General features: G+C 48.9%; 1 protein-coding gene across 3 annotated transcripts in view; it reads left to right on the plus strand.

Moving 5' to 3' along the window:
• The window catches only part of LOC114229382 (tubulin alpha-8 chain), a 75098-nt gene that overhangs the window by 37649 nt on the left and 15453 nt on the right, over positions 1–21996 (plus strand). For 2 of the 3 annotated variants that reach the window (XM_054718655.1, XM_054718656.1), the window contains exon 1: positions 15543–15665. In XM_054718655.1, the coding sequence (XP_054574630.1) occupies positions 15663–15665 (3 nt within the window). In that variant the 5' untranslated portion in view covers positions 15543–15662. Of the gene's footprint in view, positions 1–12023; positions 12104–15542; positions 15666–21996 lie in introns of those variants that run through there. The other variant, XM_054718654.1, reaches the window with a different exon arrangement.

Below are 21996 nucleotides of genomic sequence, written 5' to 3' on the forward strand. Positions count from 1 at the left end.
CCTGGGGCTGGGCCCGGCACTCCCACCCCCAACCTATAGCCCAGCGCTGTCTGGTCTCCCACCTTTTCAGGATTTACAAATTTCTGTTCTGAGGAATGCTCGTATCCTTAAGACCCTGGTGGACTGGAGGATGTGTTGCAGGGAAGAACAGGCCCTGGAGAGGTGGCAGCCTAGAGTCCAGATCAAGGACAGGACCTCTCTGAAGGGAGACAGCCATCCCGGCTAATCTTTTCTGAGGCTAATCTCTGCAAGGACAGTGAAGAAAGGCACACCCTGGAAACTCACCGATTTTAGCTTTTTCCCCATTCACTATGCCTCTGTAAAAGCTGGTTTGAAATGAAATGTCAGAGCAGTCTTTTCAGGGTGTTACACCTGCTGCCCAGATGCCGGCTATCTGATTAATAAAACGCACCGTAGGAGGAAACCAAGATGGTGGCATAGGTTAAACACCTAACCTGCAGCCGGGCACAACAATTTCAAAAATACAACTAGAGGTCAGAACGGACATCGTCCAGAACCACAGGAGAGCTGGCGGACTGAAATACCCACAGCTGGGGGGAAGGAGAAGGCCACGGGGACAGTCGGGGAAGCCGTAAAAGCCTGAGGTATGGAGAAACGGGCGGAGACACGAGCACACGCGCCTGCGGGGAGGATGGAACCGGAGAGGAGGGGGCGGCTGATGACCTGGCCGGAGTTCACTGGCAGGAAGGAGATAAAGGCTCCGGAGTGCGCTGAGCCCCGGCTCCGATTGCACTGAACCCCATTCCGGGCGAAACCCTGGGAAACTCACTCACTTTCGCAACTCCGCCGCCCCCGCAGGCCGCCTGGCCCGGGACGCTGGGGACGCCGCCGCAGCGGCGGCGCCCGGAGCCCGGCGGCCTCCCAGCACCCGTCCCCGCCGCGCAGCCCCCGCGCGCCTGGTGCCGCGGGCCGCGCGCCCCGCACACCGGACGGAGGCCCGGGCGCCCTCTCCGTGCACCTCCCGGCGGCGCTAGACTTCAGTAGAGTTGACTGAATTCAAGGGATTAAAAAGTATAAATTGGGGGGACGCCGCGGCGGCGACGTCCGGAACACGGTGATGGCGGTGCCTGGAGCTCGGCGGCCGCCCAGCGCCCGTCCCAGCCGCGCAGCCCTCGCGCGCCTGGTTCCGCGGGACGCGCGCACCGCGCACCGGACGGAGGCCCGGGCGCCCTTTCCCTGCACCTCCCGGCGGCGCTAGACTTCAGTAGAGTTGACTGAAATGAAGGGATTAAGAAGTACAAATTGAGAAGTTTGAAAAAGATGGCGGCGGAGGTTAAAGGCTGTTCTGTTGCCTCGCACCCAGCGAAATCGGAGGGGATGAGGTGTGGAGGTGCGTGGGTCTGGCTGGTGGCGGGGGAAAGGGGCTTTTGTTCCAAACCTAAGGGAGATTAGCTCTCCATCACCCTGAAACCCATCTTCTGGCGAACCCCGGGAGACCCAGATGCCTGCGGGGAGAGGCGGGACTCTTGCAGAGGTGCGCCCAGCAATCAGTGTTTGCTGCGCTGGAGTGCGGAACGAGGGGACTTAGATACGTGGAAGGCAGAAGGACCAGACTCACAGCCATCGAGGCTCGCCGCACCATGGCCTGTTGGCGCCCTGAGACCCCGCCCTGCCCTGGGACCCGCCCCGCATGTTTTGAAGACCTGCCCCGCAAGTCTTGCAGGCACACCTGCGCCCCAAGCAACGGCTTATGCATGTGGGTGGCCTGCCCTCTGGCAGCGGACCAGATGATCTGCTGTTCTAGTCGGACTGCTCCAGGGCCACTCAGACAGGAGGAAGAAACTACAGTTTTTGCTGTAATCCTTGCTGAGTGCCTAAGGCAGTAGCTGATCTACACCCCATTGGAGACCCAGAAACGAGGGCATCTAGTGGTCTGTGGGAGATGACACCAGATTTCAACCACGTGCATAAGGGACACATTCAACGGGAATATTCAGTGAGCGCCAAAGCTTTGCTGCACCAAGACCCGGCCCATAAACGTGTCTCCTGCACAGCAACTCTTCCTTTATAGACAAAGAGAGCCCCCCCAGTGACACCAACAACAATCAAGACTTAACTATACAAAGGAGGACCAAGATGGAGGCATAGGGCGGAAGCCTGATTGTTGCCTACCACAACAACTTTGAGACTACGACAAGAGAGCAGAGCAGACACCATCCAAGACCACCATAGGGCTGGCTGAGTAGATGCTCTACAACTAGAATAAAAGAGGGGTATGTGGGATGATGCTGATGCCGGTGACCCAAAGACCACACTTTAAGAACTACAGCTCAGGCGACACAAAAGAACTATGGCTCAGGCGATACAACAGCGGCCTGGAACGTGCTCGGCGCAGTTCCCCCGGCGGTCTCCGGCTGAGGGGACGGCTCCACTGGCAGCCAAGCACGGACAGACGAGCCCCTATGAGACATGGGGTGGGAGACTCCGCGCTTGCTGACCTCTGAGTCCGTCAAGAATCTCAACGCCCCGGAAGCGGCCAGGTGCGCATGCTCGGCGACTGGCCACCTATGCAGACCCAAGGGCCGACGCAGCGACGCCAGACTGGCCCACCGCCATGCACCGGGTGCACCGGAACTTCGCCGAGCCGCCGCCCGACGAGTTCTGCAGCAGCCATACTGGAGCTCTGGAAGGATGGCCAGGGGAATTGCTGAGGGGGGATTGACCGGTAGGAATTGGGATCGGGAAGATGGGGCCCCGCTGAGACCCGGGTGCGGGCGGGGTTGCGCGCCTCTGGACTCGGGTGTGGTCACACGCCTCTGGGTATAAGTGAGGCCTCACGTCCCTGGGTCTAGGTGAGGCCACATGCCCCTGGGTCCAGGTGAGGCCGAACTCCGGGTCCGGGTGAGGCCAAGTGCCCCTGGACCCGGATGACGCTGGACCCCATGCCCGGGCGAGGCCAAGCGCCCCTGGGTCTGGGAGAGCCCACACACCCCTGGGTCCAGGCGAGACCATGTGTCCCTGGATCCGGGTGAGGCTGCGTGCACCTAGGCCCGGGTGAGCCCAAGTGGCCCTGGGTCTGGGAGAGGCCAAGCGTCCCTGGGTGCGGGTGAGACCATGTGTCCCTGGATCCGGGTGAGGCCTCGTGCACCTAGGCCCGGGTGAGGCCACGTGCCCCTGGGTCTGGGAGAGGCCAAGCGTCCCTGGGTCCGGGCGAGACCATGCGTCCCTGGATCCGGATGAGGCCTCGTGCACCTAGGCCCGGGTGAGCCCAAGTGGCCCTGGGTCTGGGAGAGGCCAAGCGCCCCTGGGTCCGGGTGAGACCATGTGTCCCTGGATCCGGGTGAGGCCTCGTGCACCTAGGCCCGGGTGAGCCCAAGTGGCCCTGGGTCTGGGAGAGGCCAAGCGTCCCTGGTCCGGGTGAGACCATGCGTCCCTGGATCCGGATGAGGCCTAGTGCACCTAGGCCCGGGTGAGCCCAAGTGGCCCTGGGTTGGGGAGAGGCCAAGCATCCCTGGGTCCGGGTGAGACCATGTGTCCCTGGATCCGGGTGAGGCCTCGTGCACCTAGGCCCGGGTGAGGCCACGTGCCCCTGGGTCTGGGAGAGGCCAAGCATCCCTGGGTCCGGGTGAGACCATGTGTCCCTGGATCCGGGTGAGGCCTCGTGCACCTAGGCCCGGGTGAGCCCAAGTGGCCCTGGGTCTGGGAGAGGCCAAGCGTCCCTGGGTCCGGGTGAGACCATGTGTCCCAGGATCCGGGTGAGGCCTCGTGCACCTAGGCCCGGGTGAGCCCAAGTGGCCCTGGGTCTGGGAGAGGCCAAGCGTCCCTGGGTCCGGGTGAGACCATGCGTCCCTGGATCCGGATGAGGCCTCGTGCACCTAGGCCCGGGTGAGCCCAAGAGGCCCTGGGTCGGGGAGAGGCCAAGCGTCCCTGGGTCCGGGTGAGACCATGTGTCCCTGGATCCGGGTGAGGCCTCGTGCACCTAGGCCCGGGTGAGCCCAAGTGGCCCTGGGTCTGGGAGAGGCCAAGCGTCCCTGGGTCCGGGTGAGACCATGCGTCCCTGGATCCGGATGAGGCCTCGTGCGCCTAGGCCCGGGTGAGCCCAAGAGGCCCTGGGTCTGGGAGAGGCCAAGCGTCCCTGGGTCCGGGTGAGACCATGTGTCCCTGGATCCGGATGAGGCCTCGTGCACCTAGGCCCGGGTGAGCCCAAGTGGCCCTGGGTCTGGGAGAGGCCAAGCGTCCCTGGGTCCGGGTGAGACCATGTGTCCCTGGATCCGGGTGAGGCCTCGTGCACCTAGGCCCGGGTGAGCCCAAGTGGCCCTGGGTCTGGGAGAGGCCAAGCGTCCCTGGGTCCGGGTGAGACCATGTGTCCCTGGATCCGGGTGAGGCCTCGTGCACCTAGGCCCGGGTGAGCCCAAGTGGCCCTGGGTCTGGGAGAGGCCAAGCGTCCCTGGGTCCGGGTGAGACCATGTGTCCCTGGATCCGGGTGAGGCCTCGTGCTCCTAGGCCCGGGTGAGCCCAAGTGGCCCTGGGTCTGGGAGAGGCCAAGCGTCCCTGGGTCCGGGTGAGACCATGCGTCCCTGGATCCGGGTGAGGCCTCGTGCACCTAGGCCCGGGTGAGCCCAAGTGGCCCTGGGTCTGGGAGAGGCCAAGCGTCCCTGGGTCCGGGTGAGACCATGTGTCCCTGGATCCGGGTGAGGCCTCGTGCACCTAGGCCCGGGTGAGCCCAAGTGGCCCTGGGTCTGGGAGAGGCCAAGCGTCCCTGGGTCCGGGTGAGACCATGTGTCCCTGGATCCGGGTGAGGCCTCGTGCTCCTAGGCCCGGGTGAGCCCAAGTGGCCCTGGGTCTGGGAGAGGCCAAGCGTCCCTGGGTCCGGGTGAGACCATGTGTCCCTGGATCCGGGTGAGGCCTCGTGCACCTAGGCCCGGGTGAGCCCAAGTGGCCCTGGGTCTGGGAGAGGCCAAGCATCCCTGGGTCCGGGTGAGACCATGTGTCCCAGGATCCGGGTGAGGCCTCATGAACCTAGGCCCGGGTGAGCCCAAGTGGCCCTGGGTCTGGGAGAGGCCAAGCGTCCCTGGGTCCGGGTGAGACCATGTGTCCCTGGATCCGGGTGAGGCCTCGTGCACCTAGGCCCGGGTGAGCCCAAGTAGCCCTGGGTCTGGGAGAGGCCAAGCGTCCCTGGGTCCGGGTGAGACCATGTGTCCCTGGATCCGGGTGAGGCCTCGTGCTCCTAGGCCCGGGTGAGCCCAAGTGGCCCTGGGTCTGGGAGAGGCCAAGCGTCCCTGGGTCCGGGTGAGACCATGTGTCCCTGGATCCGGGTGAGGCCTCGTGCTCCTAGGCCCGGGTGAGCCCAAGAGGCCCTGGGTCTGGGAGTTGCCAAGCGTCCCTGGGTCCGGGTGAGACCATGTGTCCCTGGATCCGGATGAGGCCTCGTGCACCTAGGCCCGGGTGAGCCCAAGTGGCCCTGGGTCTGGGAGTGGCCAAACGTTCCTGGGTCTGGGTGTGACCATGTGTCCCTGGATCCGAGTGAGGCCTCGTGAACCTAGGCCCGGGTGAGGCCACGTGCCCCTGGGTCTGGGAGAGGCCAAGCGTCCCTGGGTCCGGGTGAGACCATGCGTCCCTGGATCCGGATGAGGCCTCGTGCACCTAGGCCCGGGTGAGCCCAAGTGGCCCTGGGTCTGGGAGAGGCCAAGCGTCCCTGGGTCCGGGAGAGACCATGTGTCCCTGGATCCAGGTGAGGCCTTGTGCAACTAAGCCCGGGTGAGGCCACGTGCCCCTGGGTCTGGGAGAGGCCAAGTGTCCTGGGGTACGGGTGAAGCCAGATCCTGGGTCCGGGTGAGGCCGTGCGCCCCTGGATCCATCCGGGTGAGGCTGGGTCCCAGGCCCGGGTGAGACCACGCGCCCCTTGGATATGGGTGAGGCCACGTGCCCCTTAGTCCAGGTGACGCCGTGCCCCTGGGATCGGCCAAGACCAGACCAGAGGGAGTCAGACCTCCATTACCACCATTTGTCCACCATCCAGAGCTGAGGGGTCAGTGCTGACATGTACACATAAGGAACTACTGGACATCGAAATTGGGTCTCAAAAGAACTGTTGGTCCAGGGGGAAGCTCGCTACAGATTGATTCATTTGCCTGTCAGCATAAATATTATTGCTCGTCTCACATTCAGTTCTTATTAGTATATATCTAGTGACATTTGATCTCGTTCATCTAGAGGAAATGATGAACAACATAGACTGAGGAACAAGAACAGAACCAGAAGCAAGGAGGCATCGATCGGACTATCGGGCCTCAGAGGGAGGATACGGGAGGGTAGGGGGAGGGTGGGGGGAGGGGGAGAGTTCAACCAAAGGACCTGTATGCATGCATATAAGCCTATCCAACGGTTAAGTTCAACAGGGGATTGGGGCATGCGTGGGGAGAGGGGTGGGATGGGAATGGGGGGATGAGGACAAATATGTGACACCTTAATCAATAAAGAAATTTAAAAAAAAAAAAAAAAAAAAAAAAACCGTAAAAAAAAAAAAAAAAAAAAAAAAAAAAAAAAAAAAAAAAAAAGTTGGTGAGCTTAAAGGCAAGTGCCAGGCTAAAGAGTGGAAATGGAGGTGGGGAAGGAGGAAGGTCGCAGTGCTTTGGCCCCTGTTTTAGCAGTATCATTGCTCAGCTCACTGCAGAGGGAAAGAGCAGGAGGTGTTCCTTCTCAAATGTACTAGTGATGACAAAGACTGGCTGGCATCCCTCAGGGTAGCTATAAATACAAGCTGGTGGTTCCATCAGATAATTCACATGCATAAGCCAAGTCCTTTGGTCAGATCCCAAGGAATGGGCTGCTTTCTCTGAAAGGAAACCATTTTGTGTTTTTGATCCCCTCCCAAGTATTGTCTGAGAGTTTTTCTATTGCCAAGATGGAGAGCTGGTAAAATTGCCTTGTTATTCTATAAAAGTCACCATAACCATTCCAAGTCTCCATGAGCAGTTGGGCACTGATAGCCTTCACTTAACAGGTACCTGCTGCTCTGGAACCACCTGAGCATCCTAATTCCTCCCTGCTTAGCACTATTACTATTATGTCATATTCATGGATTTCATGGTCTCTAAGGTTACAGTTCGCCATTTCAGAGGAGTTAAAGACAATATCTAAAAGATGTGCCCTGTGAATCCTCTCAGGAAACACATGAATTTACAAGGTATTTTTTTTCTTTTTGAGAAACAAGGTCTAATTCTAATGGAGTAATTTTGCAGTATAAGTAAGAGTGGGTACCATAATGCCTGACTTCAGCTCCCCAACTTTGACCTTGAACAAGTTATCTTTCTTGTGCCTTAGCTTCTTTATCTTAAAGTGAGGATAATGATTATTTTACTTCATAGGTTTGTTGTAAGAATTAAATGGTGCTAACATGTATAAACACTTAAAAAGTGCATGGCATATAGTGAGCTGGTGCTATTTATTACTTTGTTGCTGTTGATTAAGTATTAGATGTGGGAGGGGAGAGTCATGGGTGTTAGAACCCAGTACCATATGTGTATGTGTGTGTATATGTATGTGTATATATATATATATATATATATATATACACACACACATATACATCACTCCACAAAGGTGCCTCCCTGATTTCTGGTTCTTAGCACAGGAAGTAGGCTTTGAAGATGACTCTAGTGACTTAAAGAAGCACTAAGCCTTTTGTATATGTTCATTTAAGAACACATTTAATGTTCTGAATATGTAGTACATTCATATAGGTGTTTTTTAAAAAGTATGAAAAGGCCTAATATGGACAGTATCCCATTCCTGTCCTCCATCTAGCAAGTTTTTCCCTCCCCCCAGAGGCAGCCACTGTTGTTCATTTCATATTTCTTTTAGAGTTTTTTTGTACATATTAAAAGTACTGATAGAGATTGTATTTTCTCCTTTTAAAAAACACACAATTGTACTTTATTATACTTTTTTTTCCTTGCTTTTTTATTTTTTAAAAAACCCATAATTTTGAGGAAGATAAAGGAAAATATATTATGTAATGTGGACTTTTAGAAATAGAACTGGAGGGTTTTGGGTCCTAGCTCTGCTACTAAATTGCTCTATAACTTTGCACAAATCTCTTATGGGATGAAATATTTACTATTAGAAAACAGGATGTTAAGTCTTTTTATTGCAATGGTTTAAAATAATTGAAATAGATACATGGAATAGAAAGGTTAAATAGATATTGGTTTTCCATGTAGACACATTTAGTTGTGCGGTAGGCAGTTAAACAGATATGACCAGAGCAAGGATGATGGACTAGGAACAGAAGGTCACCAGGGTAGAAAGCTCCAGGTGCCTATCAACAGGTAATTGTAGGGGAGGACCTCAGCCCCAGGGTGATCTTTCCTCCCCTAGCATATCACTGGTTGTGCAGTTTAGACTCCCTGACCTTTCCTCCTTAGAGATAATATATAGGCCTCAGTTGTATTTAGTTTCAGGCCCAGAAAAGCAGTAAAACCAGACAAGGAACACCAAGGCTGACCTCAGGACCAGTTACATTGACTAATGACCCCCTGCCTGGTGCAACCAGTCAGTGGAGACCCTGACCCTGAAAGGACACACCTGGAAATATTCTATTGAGAATATTGAAGAAGGACCCAGTACACTCTCTCTCTCCTGGGAGTGCACCTACACCTCTCCTCTCACAGCTTCCATTTCCCCTGGTGTGAGACCTTCACTTCCCTCATTTCTAAGCTCCAAGGGCCTTCCTTTGCCTCTACAACTTGTTTCCTAAGCCAATTTCTTCTATTAATTACTTCTACCTTTATGATTTTTCTAAATAAATGTTCTCTAACAGTTGGACTCTTGGCTCTGAATTCTTTCCTAGCCAGAACTCAAGTACAAGGTTCCTGAACTCAGGTTCATTTTGACCCTACTGTTCTAACACCTGGTGCCATTCCTGCTGCCATCAACAGCTGGATCAAGTAAGTTTCAAATGGCCCATTGAAGATCAGTGTATAGTTATATATGCAACTTCAAATTAATACTTTCTTTGAGCTGTTTAAAATAATCAGGCAGTAGGCCAAAAAATAAATAATAATAACGTGCTCTCTGCTTTACCTTTTACTTAGGGCTTACAGTAAGAGCAGGGTTGGAGCTGATGAGATGGAAGGTTGTAGAGTTTGTGAGAGAGTATTTTATTTGTCTATAAACAAAGGCTGGGGACCTGAAAGATAAGCAGGAGTCCATAATAAGGAAGCAGGTGCAATTGGGTAAGGTTTTGGTGGATACTTGAATTTTAAAAATGAATTAATGAGACAATATTGTTAGGTTCAAAAGCCAAAACATCAAACTGACCAGAGGGAAAAATAGTGTTGATCCTAGCCTAGCTCTGCTGGATGACTGGACTTTATTTTCAGGTTTGTTTAATATTTCATGTTACTTATATTTGTAAGACATGAAATATCTTCATTTAACCTTACTAAAAAATACCCCATGAAAATAAAGTTACATATTTTTTATAAATTATTTATACTTATCCTATATAATAAAATCTCAGCTACCGAAATGGCAGAATGACCAGAATGACCAGAGACCAGAACAACTGCAGCCCCTTGCCCCGGCCGATCCTGCCCCCCAGCGGGACCCCCACCACAATTGGGGGCATGGCCGGCCTGCAAACAACTCGTGGCCCTCACCCCGGCCAGCCCCTCCCCCAGCGGGAACCCTCACCCTGATCCTGGGACTCCCATCAGGGCAGGTCTGCCGGCCCCCACCTGTGCACCAGGCCTCTATCCTATATGATAATCCTATATAATAAAAGTGTAATATGCAAATTGATCCTAATGGTGGAATGACCAGAACAACCACCTGACTGATCACTATGAGGCACACTGACCACCTCTTGGTCTCTTTTCCTGGCCAGCAGGCTCTGATCACCCGATGGTGAACAGGGAACCAGGGATGGGTGGCAGGGGATGTGGATGGTGCCAGGCCAAGGCCCCCGTCCCACTGTTGCCCCACACACAGAGGGTGACCTGTGGTGGGGGTGGGGCCAGCGAGTGAGTGGGAATGGCCAACTTCTCAGTCCTTTCCCCCAGCTGTCAGGCTTCGATCACCTGATGGCAAATGGGGAGCATAGGGTGGGTGGTGGTGGGGGGTGGGAGGGTGGAGCGGAACTGGCTGCAGACAGCCTGGGAAGATGGCCCTGATTGCAGGCCAGGCCTAGGGACCATACCCATGCATGAATTTCATGCGCTGGGCCACTAGCTTATTATAATAACATACCTGCTACTTTGAGTTCTGCAGTATTTTTTTTTCCATTTAATATTATCATCTATTCAGTTTCCCACATTATTTGCTTCCTTACAATATTTGTTTTCTAGGGCTACTACAACAAATTACCACAAATTGGGTGACTTTAAACAACAGAACTTTATTCTCTCACAGCTCTGGTGGTCAGAAGTTCAAGATCAAACAGTCTCTCTCTCTGGAGTCTCTGGGGGAGAATCCTCCCTTGTGTCTTCCAGCTTCCTGTGGCTCTAGGTGGTTTGGGCTTTAGCAGCATAAATCCAATCTCTGTCTCCATTACTTGGCCTCTTCTGTATCTATATCTTCTTTTCTCTTTCTTATTAGGGCACTTGTCTTTGAATTTAGGACTCAGTCTGATCCAGGAAGATCTCATCTTGAGATCCTTAATTATATCTGCAAAGACCCTTATTCCAAATAAGGTGACAGTATGAGGTTCTGAGTGTATCACTGGAAAGGGACTGGGCTCAAGGCATGTCTGCCCCAACATGGTATGGAATTGTATGGGTTCTTGACTTTGTGCAGGAAAGATATCACAGCTTTGTCCAGTTGATTTTGAGAGTACATTTATTAAAACTGGGACAGTAAACCAAATAAGAGCTTAGGATAGGAGAAGCATGCTCACAGAAACAGGTGTGAGCCGAGGTGAGGCTGCCTTGGCCCTTTAGAAATAAAGTTACAGAGGCAGAAGAAGTGAGCCAGATGGGCTGCGTGGACTCGGGAAATAAGTTATAAAGGCAAAAGGAGGGCCTTTGGAGACAGGTTTAGGAGGTTAGCCCAGGATGAGCTGTCACTACCCACTGCTCCTCTTGTTGCAAGTCTCATGGGGACCCTTCGAGCTTAGGAAGAAGAAAGCAGAGATATCTGTCTGAGGAAGAAAGGGGGAAGAGGAAGGTGCAGGTGTGCTCCATGGAGAGCACAAACAGGGTCCTTTGTCTTAAGGGTTTTTAATCTGTTTTCTAAAGACAGGAATTTTAGGGGAGGTCTCAGGGAAGGATCTCAATAGAATATTCATCAGCTTTCCAGATGTGTCCTTTAATATGCTGATGCATCAAAATGAGCATATAGAGGGGTCAGGGTCATTCTATGGTCAATTTCATCTTCAAAGAATGTCACCCAAGAGAGACTGGACAGAGACAGGTCTGTACTGGCATGGTCTGGAATGTGTAAACCATTTGCTCCTAAGTGTTCTTGGTTAGGGAAGATAAGACCTTGTGATATATTATCTGGCTGTATATTACTTGACTGTTTGTTTGGCTGTCTCAGTTTCCCCATTCCACTTGCCAGGGAAATTTCCTAGCTTCTTACTAACCTGCCTCAAGTGGATGTATCTTTTGGGGGCAGCAATTCAACCCACTACTACATATTAGTAGCTATGTAGTATTCCTTCCTATTAAATATGTTGGCCAATCCAGTTCTTTTCAACTTTTTGCTAATATGAATAACAGCTCTAAATAGATTGTATATGAAAATGCTATGAAACATACTAGTATTTTCCTTGTAGGCTATTTTCATCAGTGGTGAGAATAGTTTTCTAACTCTTTTACTATCCTGCATGGATGTGGTTCAGAAAGATTGGAACACTTTGCAATACCCATAGTAATAAGTGAAATAACTGAGAGAGAGAGAGACAGAGAGAGAGAGAGAGAGAGAATATGAATGAATTCAGTAAATTGTTTCAGTGTCTGATAGGAGGGAATATATAACAAGTGAAGAATTATATGCAGAACACCAAGGCCTCAGAGAGAACGGACTGTTTTACCTTTCTTATGCCATTTTATCCCACACAGATCTTGTGGTGCATTTTCAGGGACTGGCTGCTGAAGAAGGTGTTTACCTGATCTGTAGCAGAGCCTTTGATGCAATGAGGGTAAGGGCTTCAGCACTGGCTTCTGATCAGTAGTAAACTGAGATGTGGTAAAGGGAAAGTAATTGCTTTACAAGGCCTAAATCACACTGTGTGGGAGGTTGCTTTTCCCTAAATAGCCTGAATTTGACTTCAGTTCTTCACCTGCAAAAAGGGGACTGTATTAGTCTGGGCTCTCCAGAGAAATAGAATATATATATATATTGTTTCAGTGTCTGACAGGAGGGAAATATACAACTGAGAAATTAGCTATATACAGAATACTGAGGCAGATTAGGGAAACCTCCTAACAATTGGAACGAGGTAGAAGGATCAGACATCACAGACCAATAAACCAATCAGAGCCCCCACATCCACTTACGATCAAATGGAAAATAGTTTATGGCAGGAAACTCATGTGGTGTCACAGAAGTCAACAACAATAAGGACTGGCTAAAATCAGTTTCACCCACAATGGAGGGAAAATTGACCAGAGACTGATCCCAAAGCTCATTATACTATCATTGTAATTAAAACTGATACCATAAATAGAAAGGGGTGAGGGGACCAATGCTATGACATTTCCCAAACAAACCATAGTAGGAACAAGACCTATACCTCCAAACCAGAAGGCAGAATCAGAATTTTGTGCCACAAAGTTCAGAAAAAATCTACCCTTGGAAATAGGAAATCCCAAGAACTGACTGTTCATGTGTGCAACTCACTGGCGAGTTTGCCTGCATCCACTTAGACGTGTACTTTTGCTTCTTTCTCAGCAGTGCATCCTAGCCTCTATGTCTCTCTCTGAATAATTTTTTTTTACTCTCACTCAGACATGTTCTTGAATTCTTTCCTGAGAAAGTCAAGAGCCTGGAAATACCGGACCCTGGTGCAGGGCCAGCCCCCAGTATGGAACAGTTCTGGTACAATACCAAAGCCCTGGAATGACCAGACTGTCTTATCTTTCCTGTGATGCTACTCCATCCCATACAAATCTTTTGGTTATATATAGATACATATATATATGTGTATATATATATGTACATATGTATATATGTACATATATACATATATATATACATATATACATATACATATATGTATATATACACATATATATTATATAATAAGTATTTTTCTTTATATAAATATTTATTATAACTATAACAAATAATTATTTATTATAAGGAATTGGCTCACATGATTATGGAGGCTGAAACATCCTAAAATCTGTAGTCAGCAAGCTGGAAACTCAGGAGAGTGGATGGTTAAGTTCTAGTCCAAGGGCAGGAGAAGACTTATGTCCCAGCTCAATAGTCAAGCAGACAGCCCTTTTCTCTTACTCAGCCTTTTTGTTCTACTCAGATCTTCAGTTAATTGGATAAAGCCCACACACACTGAGGAGGACAAGCTGCTTTATTCAGTTTATTGATTCAAATATTAATATCATCCATAAACACCCTCACAGACACACCCAGAATAATGTTTGACCAAATGTCTGAGCATCCTATGGCTCAGTAAAGTTGACACATAAAATTAACCATCATAGGGACCAAAAAAAGTATGTTCTTCCTTCTTTCAAAACTTCAACTCAGGGAGAAAGACATAGGATGGAAGGTGATAGGGAAAGTTATTAATGAGTTCGGGGTTGCCACAGTCAAATAATTATAAGGCAGAGGACTTAAAAACCAAAAAGAAGTGAACATTTCATGCACCAGGCCTCTAGTAGTATAAATAGGAAAATATACGAATGGATGGTCAGCAGAACAAATTGCAACAGAAAGAAAGAGGAAGGAAGAAGGAAGGAAGGAAGGAAGGAAGGAAGGAGGAAGGAAGGAAGGAAGGAAGGAAGGAAGGAAGGAAGGAAGGAAGGAAGGAAGGAAGGAAGGAAGGAAGGAAGGAAGGAAGGAAGGAAAGGAAGGAAGGAAGGAAGGAAGGAAGGAAGGGAGGAAGGAAGAGAGGAAGTCCTCATTCTCTACGGGCCAGAGAATTCTCTTAGGAATGGCAGGGCAAATAAATCTGTATCTGTGCTTGGAAACTTGGAGAGTCACCATGTTGGGTCAGAGAAGCTCTATGTAGTAGTATCTTGCAGAAAAGCCACAGATTTGCCTGGAGTGACTTGGTGGTTGGTGGTCAGGTGCCTGATAAAGTTGGGAGAGAAAATAGGAGCTGGGTCACACATATCAGCACACATTGGTGGTCAATTTTGCAGTGAGACCAAGGACTGATAATCATTCAGCCCACGACTAAACTAGGGGAAGGAGAGGGAAAGAAGAGGGAGGTTTAATACAGTGGTCAAAATTACAAGTGTAAACAGAGGGGCTCTTACCCAGGCCAGATCTTGTTCTCCCACCCCTCTCAACTAGAGGGAGGGTAGGGGAAATCCCTTTCTATTTAGTGTCATTTGTGACCAGGGGAGATACTCCTTTTACTAGGCAAAGAGGCAGCTGGACCCCTGGTATCATTCTATACTTACAGGGTGTAAAAGTAAGAAGAGGGAGTGATGATAAATGGATTAAGAAACAGATTTGAAAATAATGGTGGTGGTGGTGGTGAGGTGATGTACCCTGATAGAATGGTAGAAACAGGAACAACTAAAGTATTGAGTACCTGCTTTATAAAGTACTAGAGGCCTGATGCACGAAATTCATGCACAAGTAAGCCTTCCTTCCCCCAGCTGTCAGCACTGGCTTCCCTCTGGCACCTGAGACCTGGGCCTACCTCTGGAACCCAGGACCCAGACTTCCCTCTGGCTGCTGGCAGGCAACCGGGACCGAGGCTTCCCTTGCAGCCCCAGCTTCATCCGGAAGGTCTTCTGGAAGGACATCCAGAGGAACGGTCCGGTCTAATTAGCATATTACGCTTTTATTATTACAGATGTTATCTCATTTAATTCTCCAGTGACCAGGTAGACCTTGATGTGGGTAGAAATAGGTTTCCAGAGCAGAGGTGCAGCAACTTGCTCAAGCCCTCCTGAGCAGCAGCAGCAGCAGAGCTGAGCATGGAGCCTGCTCCTCATTAGTGAGCTCTGAATCATCTCCATCATTTCTCTATTCGCCTGGTTTGAGGGCAAATGCCCTCAACTAAACCTCAACTAGGTGCCTTTCCTGCCTGGGCCAGCCCTTCCTGGTGGCAACAGGAAGAGAATGAAAGTTTGGGAAGTGAGTTTTCACATTCCTTTCCTAAGAAGCTTGAATAATAATTGCCTATATCCCATTACGGAGGAGTGCTCTTTAGTAATAGGACTGCTCCCTTGCTCAGCACGGAATCCAACAGCGCAGTTCCCAGAGCGCCCAGCAGGCACAAGCTGCATGGAGAGGCTGGGTGGGGCCTCGTGGGAGGGGAGAGGAGGGGGGTACGTGTGCGTATGTGTGTGTGGGAGGGGGGGGCGGGGAGGAGCCACTGTGACCTGCCTGGGTTCCTCCCCTCCCTGGGCACTGTGATGCGGAAGAGCAGCTGCTGGATAAGCAAGCCTCTCCCCAGCCCCCTCCTGCCCAGTGTATCACAACAGCGGACACGGCTGTATCTGGAGCAGTTGGGGTGAGCAGGCCAGCTGGGAGGCGAGGAGAAGTGCTCAGCTGAGATGGTGAGCCTGCAGCGCAGGGGTTGGGGAGGGGCAGGCACCCAGCCTAGGGCCACATCTATGTGGGGGCTATCGGATCCATAACTTTGGATCAGTAGAGTTCAAAGTCTCCTGGGGGGTGTCACTTCAGGGTGGTGGGACCAATAGAGCTTTGTGCACATGAGAGAAGTGGGGGGAGTACATAGGGAGCCCAGTACAGGACAGAGGAAATTCTGAGGGAGCCCCGAATGGACAGCTCAGGGACCAGAATGAGGGGGGAAGGGGCAGTCCAAGATTCCAGATGGGTGGGCCTGTGGTTGGGGGAGTGGGCGCAGTCAGCTCACTACACCCAACCAACCACGAGTGTCATTGTCCCAGAATGTGACAGGGGACTTAGTGCATCACAGTCGCTCCAAACTTGGGGTATTTCTCCTTTCTTGTCCCCACGATCTGGCTTGGGTTTGGGCCACTTACAATTTGAGCTTGCTCAGTTTCGCAGAACTTGGAACCCAGGCCAACTCTCCAGTTTTTCTAGCAATCAATCAGAAGGACTTTGGCACACAGATAGCTCTCTCCGGCTCACCAGGGAACCTCAGACTTCTTGTTTTGTTTTCTACCTGGCTTAGGGGGCTTAGCACAGGCCTGGTCCCCACACTGCATCTGTCTCCTTTCATAGTTGTGTATCTTACTTGCTGGGGAGGAGGCCTCTCCATCTTTCTAGTTCCACCCTCTAGAATCTCTCCCCTCCCCCCGACAATTGGGGTGGGTAATAGCCACCTCCAATCCACTTCTATGACCACCTGGAAACCCAGAATCTCCTTGTCCAGAGTTGTGGTATTTTAGCAGTAGGGAGGTAGTTTGAAAAAGTTGGGTTGTGGAGGAGGACAGAATAAACACGTCTCTGAGACCAAGATCAGGTTCTCTGGCACTCTTGATTCAGGTGTCAGTGACAAAGCAGGCCAGGGGATAACTTCCCCACTTCACCTGGCCTCTGCTCAACTTGGAAAGTGCCCAGAGCCTTCTGTCTCTGGCCCCAGCTCTGCTGTTTCTAGCTCCAGATCTGTCCAGCACCCTACCTCTCTGAGCATGCTCCTGGATACACCTGAGAGACTTAAGGACTCAGGGATATTCAGGAAAGTGGCTAGAGGAATCCATTTCTGCCTGAGGCCCCATATGTGGAACCATAGAAGGAACCCAGACTGGGAGTTCAGAATTTTGGCTTCTGGCTCTGTTTGGTTTCAAGAAAGTCACTTAACTTCTCTGGACTGTTTTTTTCTCACCTACAATATGAAGAAGGATTATGGTTCAGATTTGCAAGTGTTTGCTTTTAAACTTTTTATTACACAATATTTCAAACATATTGAAAAGAGGAAAATGGTGTAATGAACCATCCAATTTCAAATATTACCTACTTATAAGTATTGCTTCATTTATCGTCCTTTCTCTCCCCATTATTTTGAAGCAAATAGGCACCATGCTCAAGATTTTATATTTAATATTTATAATATCTAGCATTAGCTAGTGCTTTAGAATTTTCAAAGTGCTTCCTTTTACATATTTTAATTTTTACCTGAACATCATAGTGACTCTCAAAATGGAGCCTAAAGTAGGTTTTCAGGGGAGCCAAGGATCATAATCTAGCCCTCTGAGCAAACTTTGATTGTATTCAATAGGCAAGTTTCTGAAAACACCTGGAAAATAAAAAATTTAAACAGTAAAACTTTATCCAAATGTGCTAAAGAATTTCCATGTTTAAAAACTATGTTTGAATATTTTGAAAAGAGAATATATCTTTTATTTATTTTGAAACATTGATTTCTATATAGTAGGTTCTATTTAGAATATTCAATTGCATGGGCAGCATTGTCTTTTTTTTTCTTTATTGTTAAGGTATTATGTGTGTGTCCTTTTCCCCTCATTGCCCCCTCACCCCCACTCATGCCCTCATCCCCCTGGTGTCTGTGCCCATTGGTTAGGCTTATATTCATGCATACAAGTCCTTTGGTTGATCTCTCCCCCTTACCCCCACCCTCCCCTACCTTCCCTCTGAGGTTTGACGGTCAGATCAATGCTTCTCTGTCTCTGGATCTGTTTTTGTTCATCAGTTTATGTTCATTATATTCCACAAATGAGTGAGATCATGTGATATTTATTTTTCTCTGACTGACTTATTTCGCTTAGCATAATGCTCTCCAGTTCCATCTTGCTGTTGCAAATGGTAAGAAGTCCTTTTTTACCGCAGCATAGTATTCATTGTGTAGATGTACCACAGTTTTCTAATCCACTCATCTGCTGATGGGCACTTAGGCTGTTTCCAAATCTTAGCTATGGTGAATTGTGCTGCTATGAACATAGGGGTGCATATATCCTTTCTGATTGGTGTTTCTAGTTTCTTGGGGTATATTCCTAGAAGTGGGATCACTGGGTCAATGGAAGTTCCATTTTTGCTTTTTTGAGGAAACTCCATACTGTTCTCCACAGTGGCTGCACCAGTTTGCATTCCCACCAGCAGTGCACGAGGGTTCCTTTTTCTCTGCATCCTCACCAGCACTTGTCATTTTATTCATTTGTTGATGATAGCCATTCTGACGGGTGTGAGATGGTACTGCATTGTCATTTTGATTTGCATCTCTCGGATGATTAGTGACTTTGAACATGTTTTCATATGTCTCTTGGCCTTCCTTATGTCCTCTTTTGAAAAGTATCTATTTAGGTCCGTTGCCCATTTATTTATTGGGTTGTTTATCTTCCTTTTGTTAAGTTGTATGAGTTCTCTGTAAATGTTGGAGATTAAACCCTTATAACATTGGGAAATATGTTCTCCCATGCAGTGGGCTTTCTTGTTTTGTTGATGGTTTCTTTTACTGTGCAGAAGCTTTTTATTTTGATGTAGTCCCATTTATTTATTTTCTCTTTAGTTTCCATTGCCCTAGGAGCTGTATCGGTGAAAATATTGCTTCGGCATATGTCTGAGATTTTGCTCCCTGTGGATTCCTCTAAGATTTTTATGGTTTCTAATCTTATGTTTAAGTCTTTTATCCATTTTGAGTTTATTTTTGTGTATGGTATAAGTTGGTGGTCCAGTTTCATTTTTTGGCATATATCTGTCCAATTTTCCCAACACCATTTATTGAAGAGACTGTCTTGACTCCATTGTATGTTCATGCCTCCTTTGTCAAATATTAATTGAGCATAGTGGTTTGGGTCAATTTCTGGGGTCTCTATTCTATTCCACTAGTCTATATGTCTGTTCTTGTGCCAGTACCAGGCAGTTTTGAGAACAGTGCCTTTGTAATACAGCTTGATAGCTGGTATTGCGAACCTTCCTATTTTGTTCTTCTTTCTCAAATTGCTGCAGCTATTCAGGGTCTTTTTTTATTCCAGGTGAATTTTTGGAGCGTTTGTTCTAGGTCTGTGAAATATGCCATTGGTATTTTAATGGGCAGTACATTGAATCCATAGACTGCTTTAGATAGTATGGACATTTAATGATGTTGATTCTACCAAACCATGAACACGGTATGTTCTTCCAGCTGTTTATGTTTTCCTCTATCTCTTTTTTCAATGTCCTGTAGTTTTCTGAGTATGAGTCTTTTACCTCCTTAGTTAAGTTTATTCCTAGGTATTTTAATTTTTTTGGTGCGATGATAAATAGGATTTTTTTTAAAAAATCTCTCTTTCTGTAAGTTCACTTTTGGTGTATAAAAATGCCTTAGATTTCTTGGTGTTAATTTTGTATTCTGCTACATTGCCAAATTCATTTATTAAGTCTAATAATTTTTGATAGAGTCTTCAGGGTTTTCTCTGTACAGTATCATGTCATCTTTGAATAATGACGGTTTTACTTCTTCTTTTCCAATTTGGATACCTTTTATTTCTTCTTATTGTCTAATTGCTATGGCTAGCACTTCCAGTAGTATGTTGAAAAGGATGGTGAAAGTGGGCATCCCTGTCTCATTCCTGTTCTTAGGAGAAATGGTTTTAGTTTTTGCTCATTGATTATGATGTTGGCTGTAGGTTTGTCATATAAGGCTTTTATTATGTTGAGGTATAATCCCTCTATTCTCATTTTCCTGAGGGTTTTTATCAAGAAAGGGTGTTGGATTTTTTCAAATGCTTTTTCTGCATCAATTGATATGACTGTGATTTTTATCTCTCATTTTGTTTATGCAATGTATCATGTTTATTAATTTGAGGATATTGTACCATCTTCACATCCCCGGGATAAATCCTGCTTGGTCATGGTGTATGATCTTTCTGTTGTAATGCTAGATTCAATTTGATAGATTTTTGTTGAGGATTTTGGCATCTATGTTCATGAAGCGTATTGACCTATAATTCTCTTTCATTGTGTTATCTTTTTCTGGTTTTGGTGGCAGCATTGTCTTGATGGGTAAATATTTTTTATTGACTTTTCCCACTCACAAAACCTCTTTTTAAATGATACATCTATAAACCTAGACCACAACCTTTCTAATGCCACAACCCTTTAATACAGTTCTTCATGTTGTTGCAACCCATAGGTTGAGAACCGCTAACAAGGTTGCCTAAGACCATCGGAAAACACAGATATTTACATTACGATTCATAACAGTAGCAAAATTACAGTTATGAAGTAGCAACGAAAATAATTTTATGGTTGGGGGTCACCACAACATGAGGAACTGTATTAAAGGGTCGCAGCATTAGGAAGGTTGAGAACCACTGATCTAAGGTGTTCCTTGAGATAAACTTTAACCATGCAGGTGTGTGACATTGAAGTAGTTGCTAGCAAAGAGGCTACTCTACACAAGCAGGACCGAAGGGCAGGCTTAGGACCAAAAAGACCAGAAGCTTTAATTTAAATTGTAAGCGTACACAAAATAATTCAATTAACTGCCAGAGGAATTACACCACATGAAACATATGCAGTTGCAAATCACACAGCACTTTATTACTCACACAATTCCTGGTGCTGCGGGTACAGGCCTATTGGGGATCCCCAGTGGTGCTGTCCTCTGGGGTCTGGCAGCTGGTCTGGTCTGGTCCTGATGCAGGGAGCTGGCATTTCTCACCCGAGAGCTCAGTCATGTCTTGATCGGGGCTTGCTAGCAGTTCTTCTGTTGGTCTGGCAGGGAGAGGAATGTGGAGCGGTGTCGCTTGCCTGACTGTCAAAAGGACGTGCCTTTGTGGCTGTCTTGACAGACGAGCACTTTGGTCTGGACCCCAGTTTTAAAGCCTGTACCCCATTTGCAGCTGCCCAGGTGGCTATCAATGAATTACGTCAATGCACACATGTTTATCTCAAACAGGGCGAGGGGCTACATGTGGTTATCTAGGGAGAGTACATCACTCACTCAAGTGTTATCTTGACAAGTCACTCTGAGTTGTTTACTGAAATTCAAATCCTTATCTATGAGGTACACACGCTTCAAGGCAGTGGGGAATCACACTTTAAGTTTCAAGGAAAGTTAATTTAAACATTTTAAAACCTTCTATCCTATATAATAAAGAGGTAATATGCAAAGTGACCATAACTCCAACACATAAGATGACTGCCCCCATGTGGTCAAAGATGGCTGCCCCTATGTGGACACAAGATGACCACCGGCAGGGGAGGGCAGTTGTGGGGGACCCAGGCCTGCAGGGGAGGGCAGTTGGGGGGACCAGGCCTGCAGGGGAGGAAGTTAGGGGTGACCAGGCCTGCAGGGGAGGGCAGTTAGGGGTGACCAGGCCCTCAAGGGAGGGCAGTTGGAGGGGGCCAGGCCTGCAGGGGAGGGCAGTGAAAGGGACCAGGCCTATAGGGGAGGGCAGTTGGGGGTGACCAGGCTGGCAAGGAAGGGCAGTTAGGGGTGACCTGGCCAGGAGGGGAGGGCAGTTGGCACTGACCAGGCCAGCAGGGGAGGGCAGTTATGGATGACTAGGCTGGCAAGGGAGGGCAGTTGGGGGGGACCAGGCCTGCAGGGGAAGGAAGTTGGGGGGGGGGGGACCAGGCCTGTAGGGGAGGGCAGTTGGGGGCAACCAGGCCTGCAGGGGAGGGCAGTTAGGAGCAATCAGGCTGGCAGGGGAGTGGTTATGGGATGATCCGACTGGCAGGCAGAAGTGGTTAGAGACAATCAGGCAGGTAGGCAGAAGAGCAGTTGGGGGCCAGCAGTCCTGGATTGTGAGAAGGATGCCCGGTGGGATCGGGCCTAAACGGGCAGTCAGACATCTCAAGGGGTCCCAGATTGTAGAGGGTGCAAGCTGGACTGAGGACACCACCCCCCATGCACGAATTTTGTGCACCGGGCCTCTAATATATATATATATATATATGTGTGTGTGTGTGTGTGTGTGTGTGTATACATACACACACACACATATATATACATATTTG

The sequence above is a fragment of the Eptesicus fuscus genome, chromosome 7, assembly GCF_027574615.1.
Source record: "Eptesicus fuscus isolate TK198812 chromosome 7, DD_ASM_mEF_20220401, whole genome shotgun sequence".
NCBI classification, from domain to species: Eukaryota; Metazoa; Chordata; class Mammalia; order Chiroptera; family Vespertilionidae; genus Eptesicus; species Eptesicus fuscus.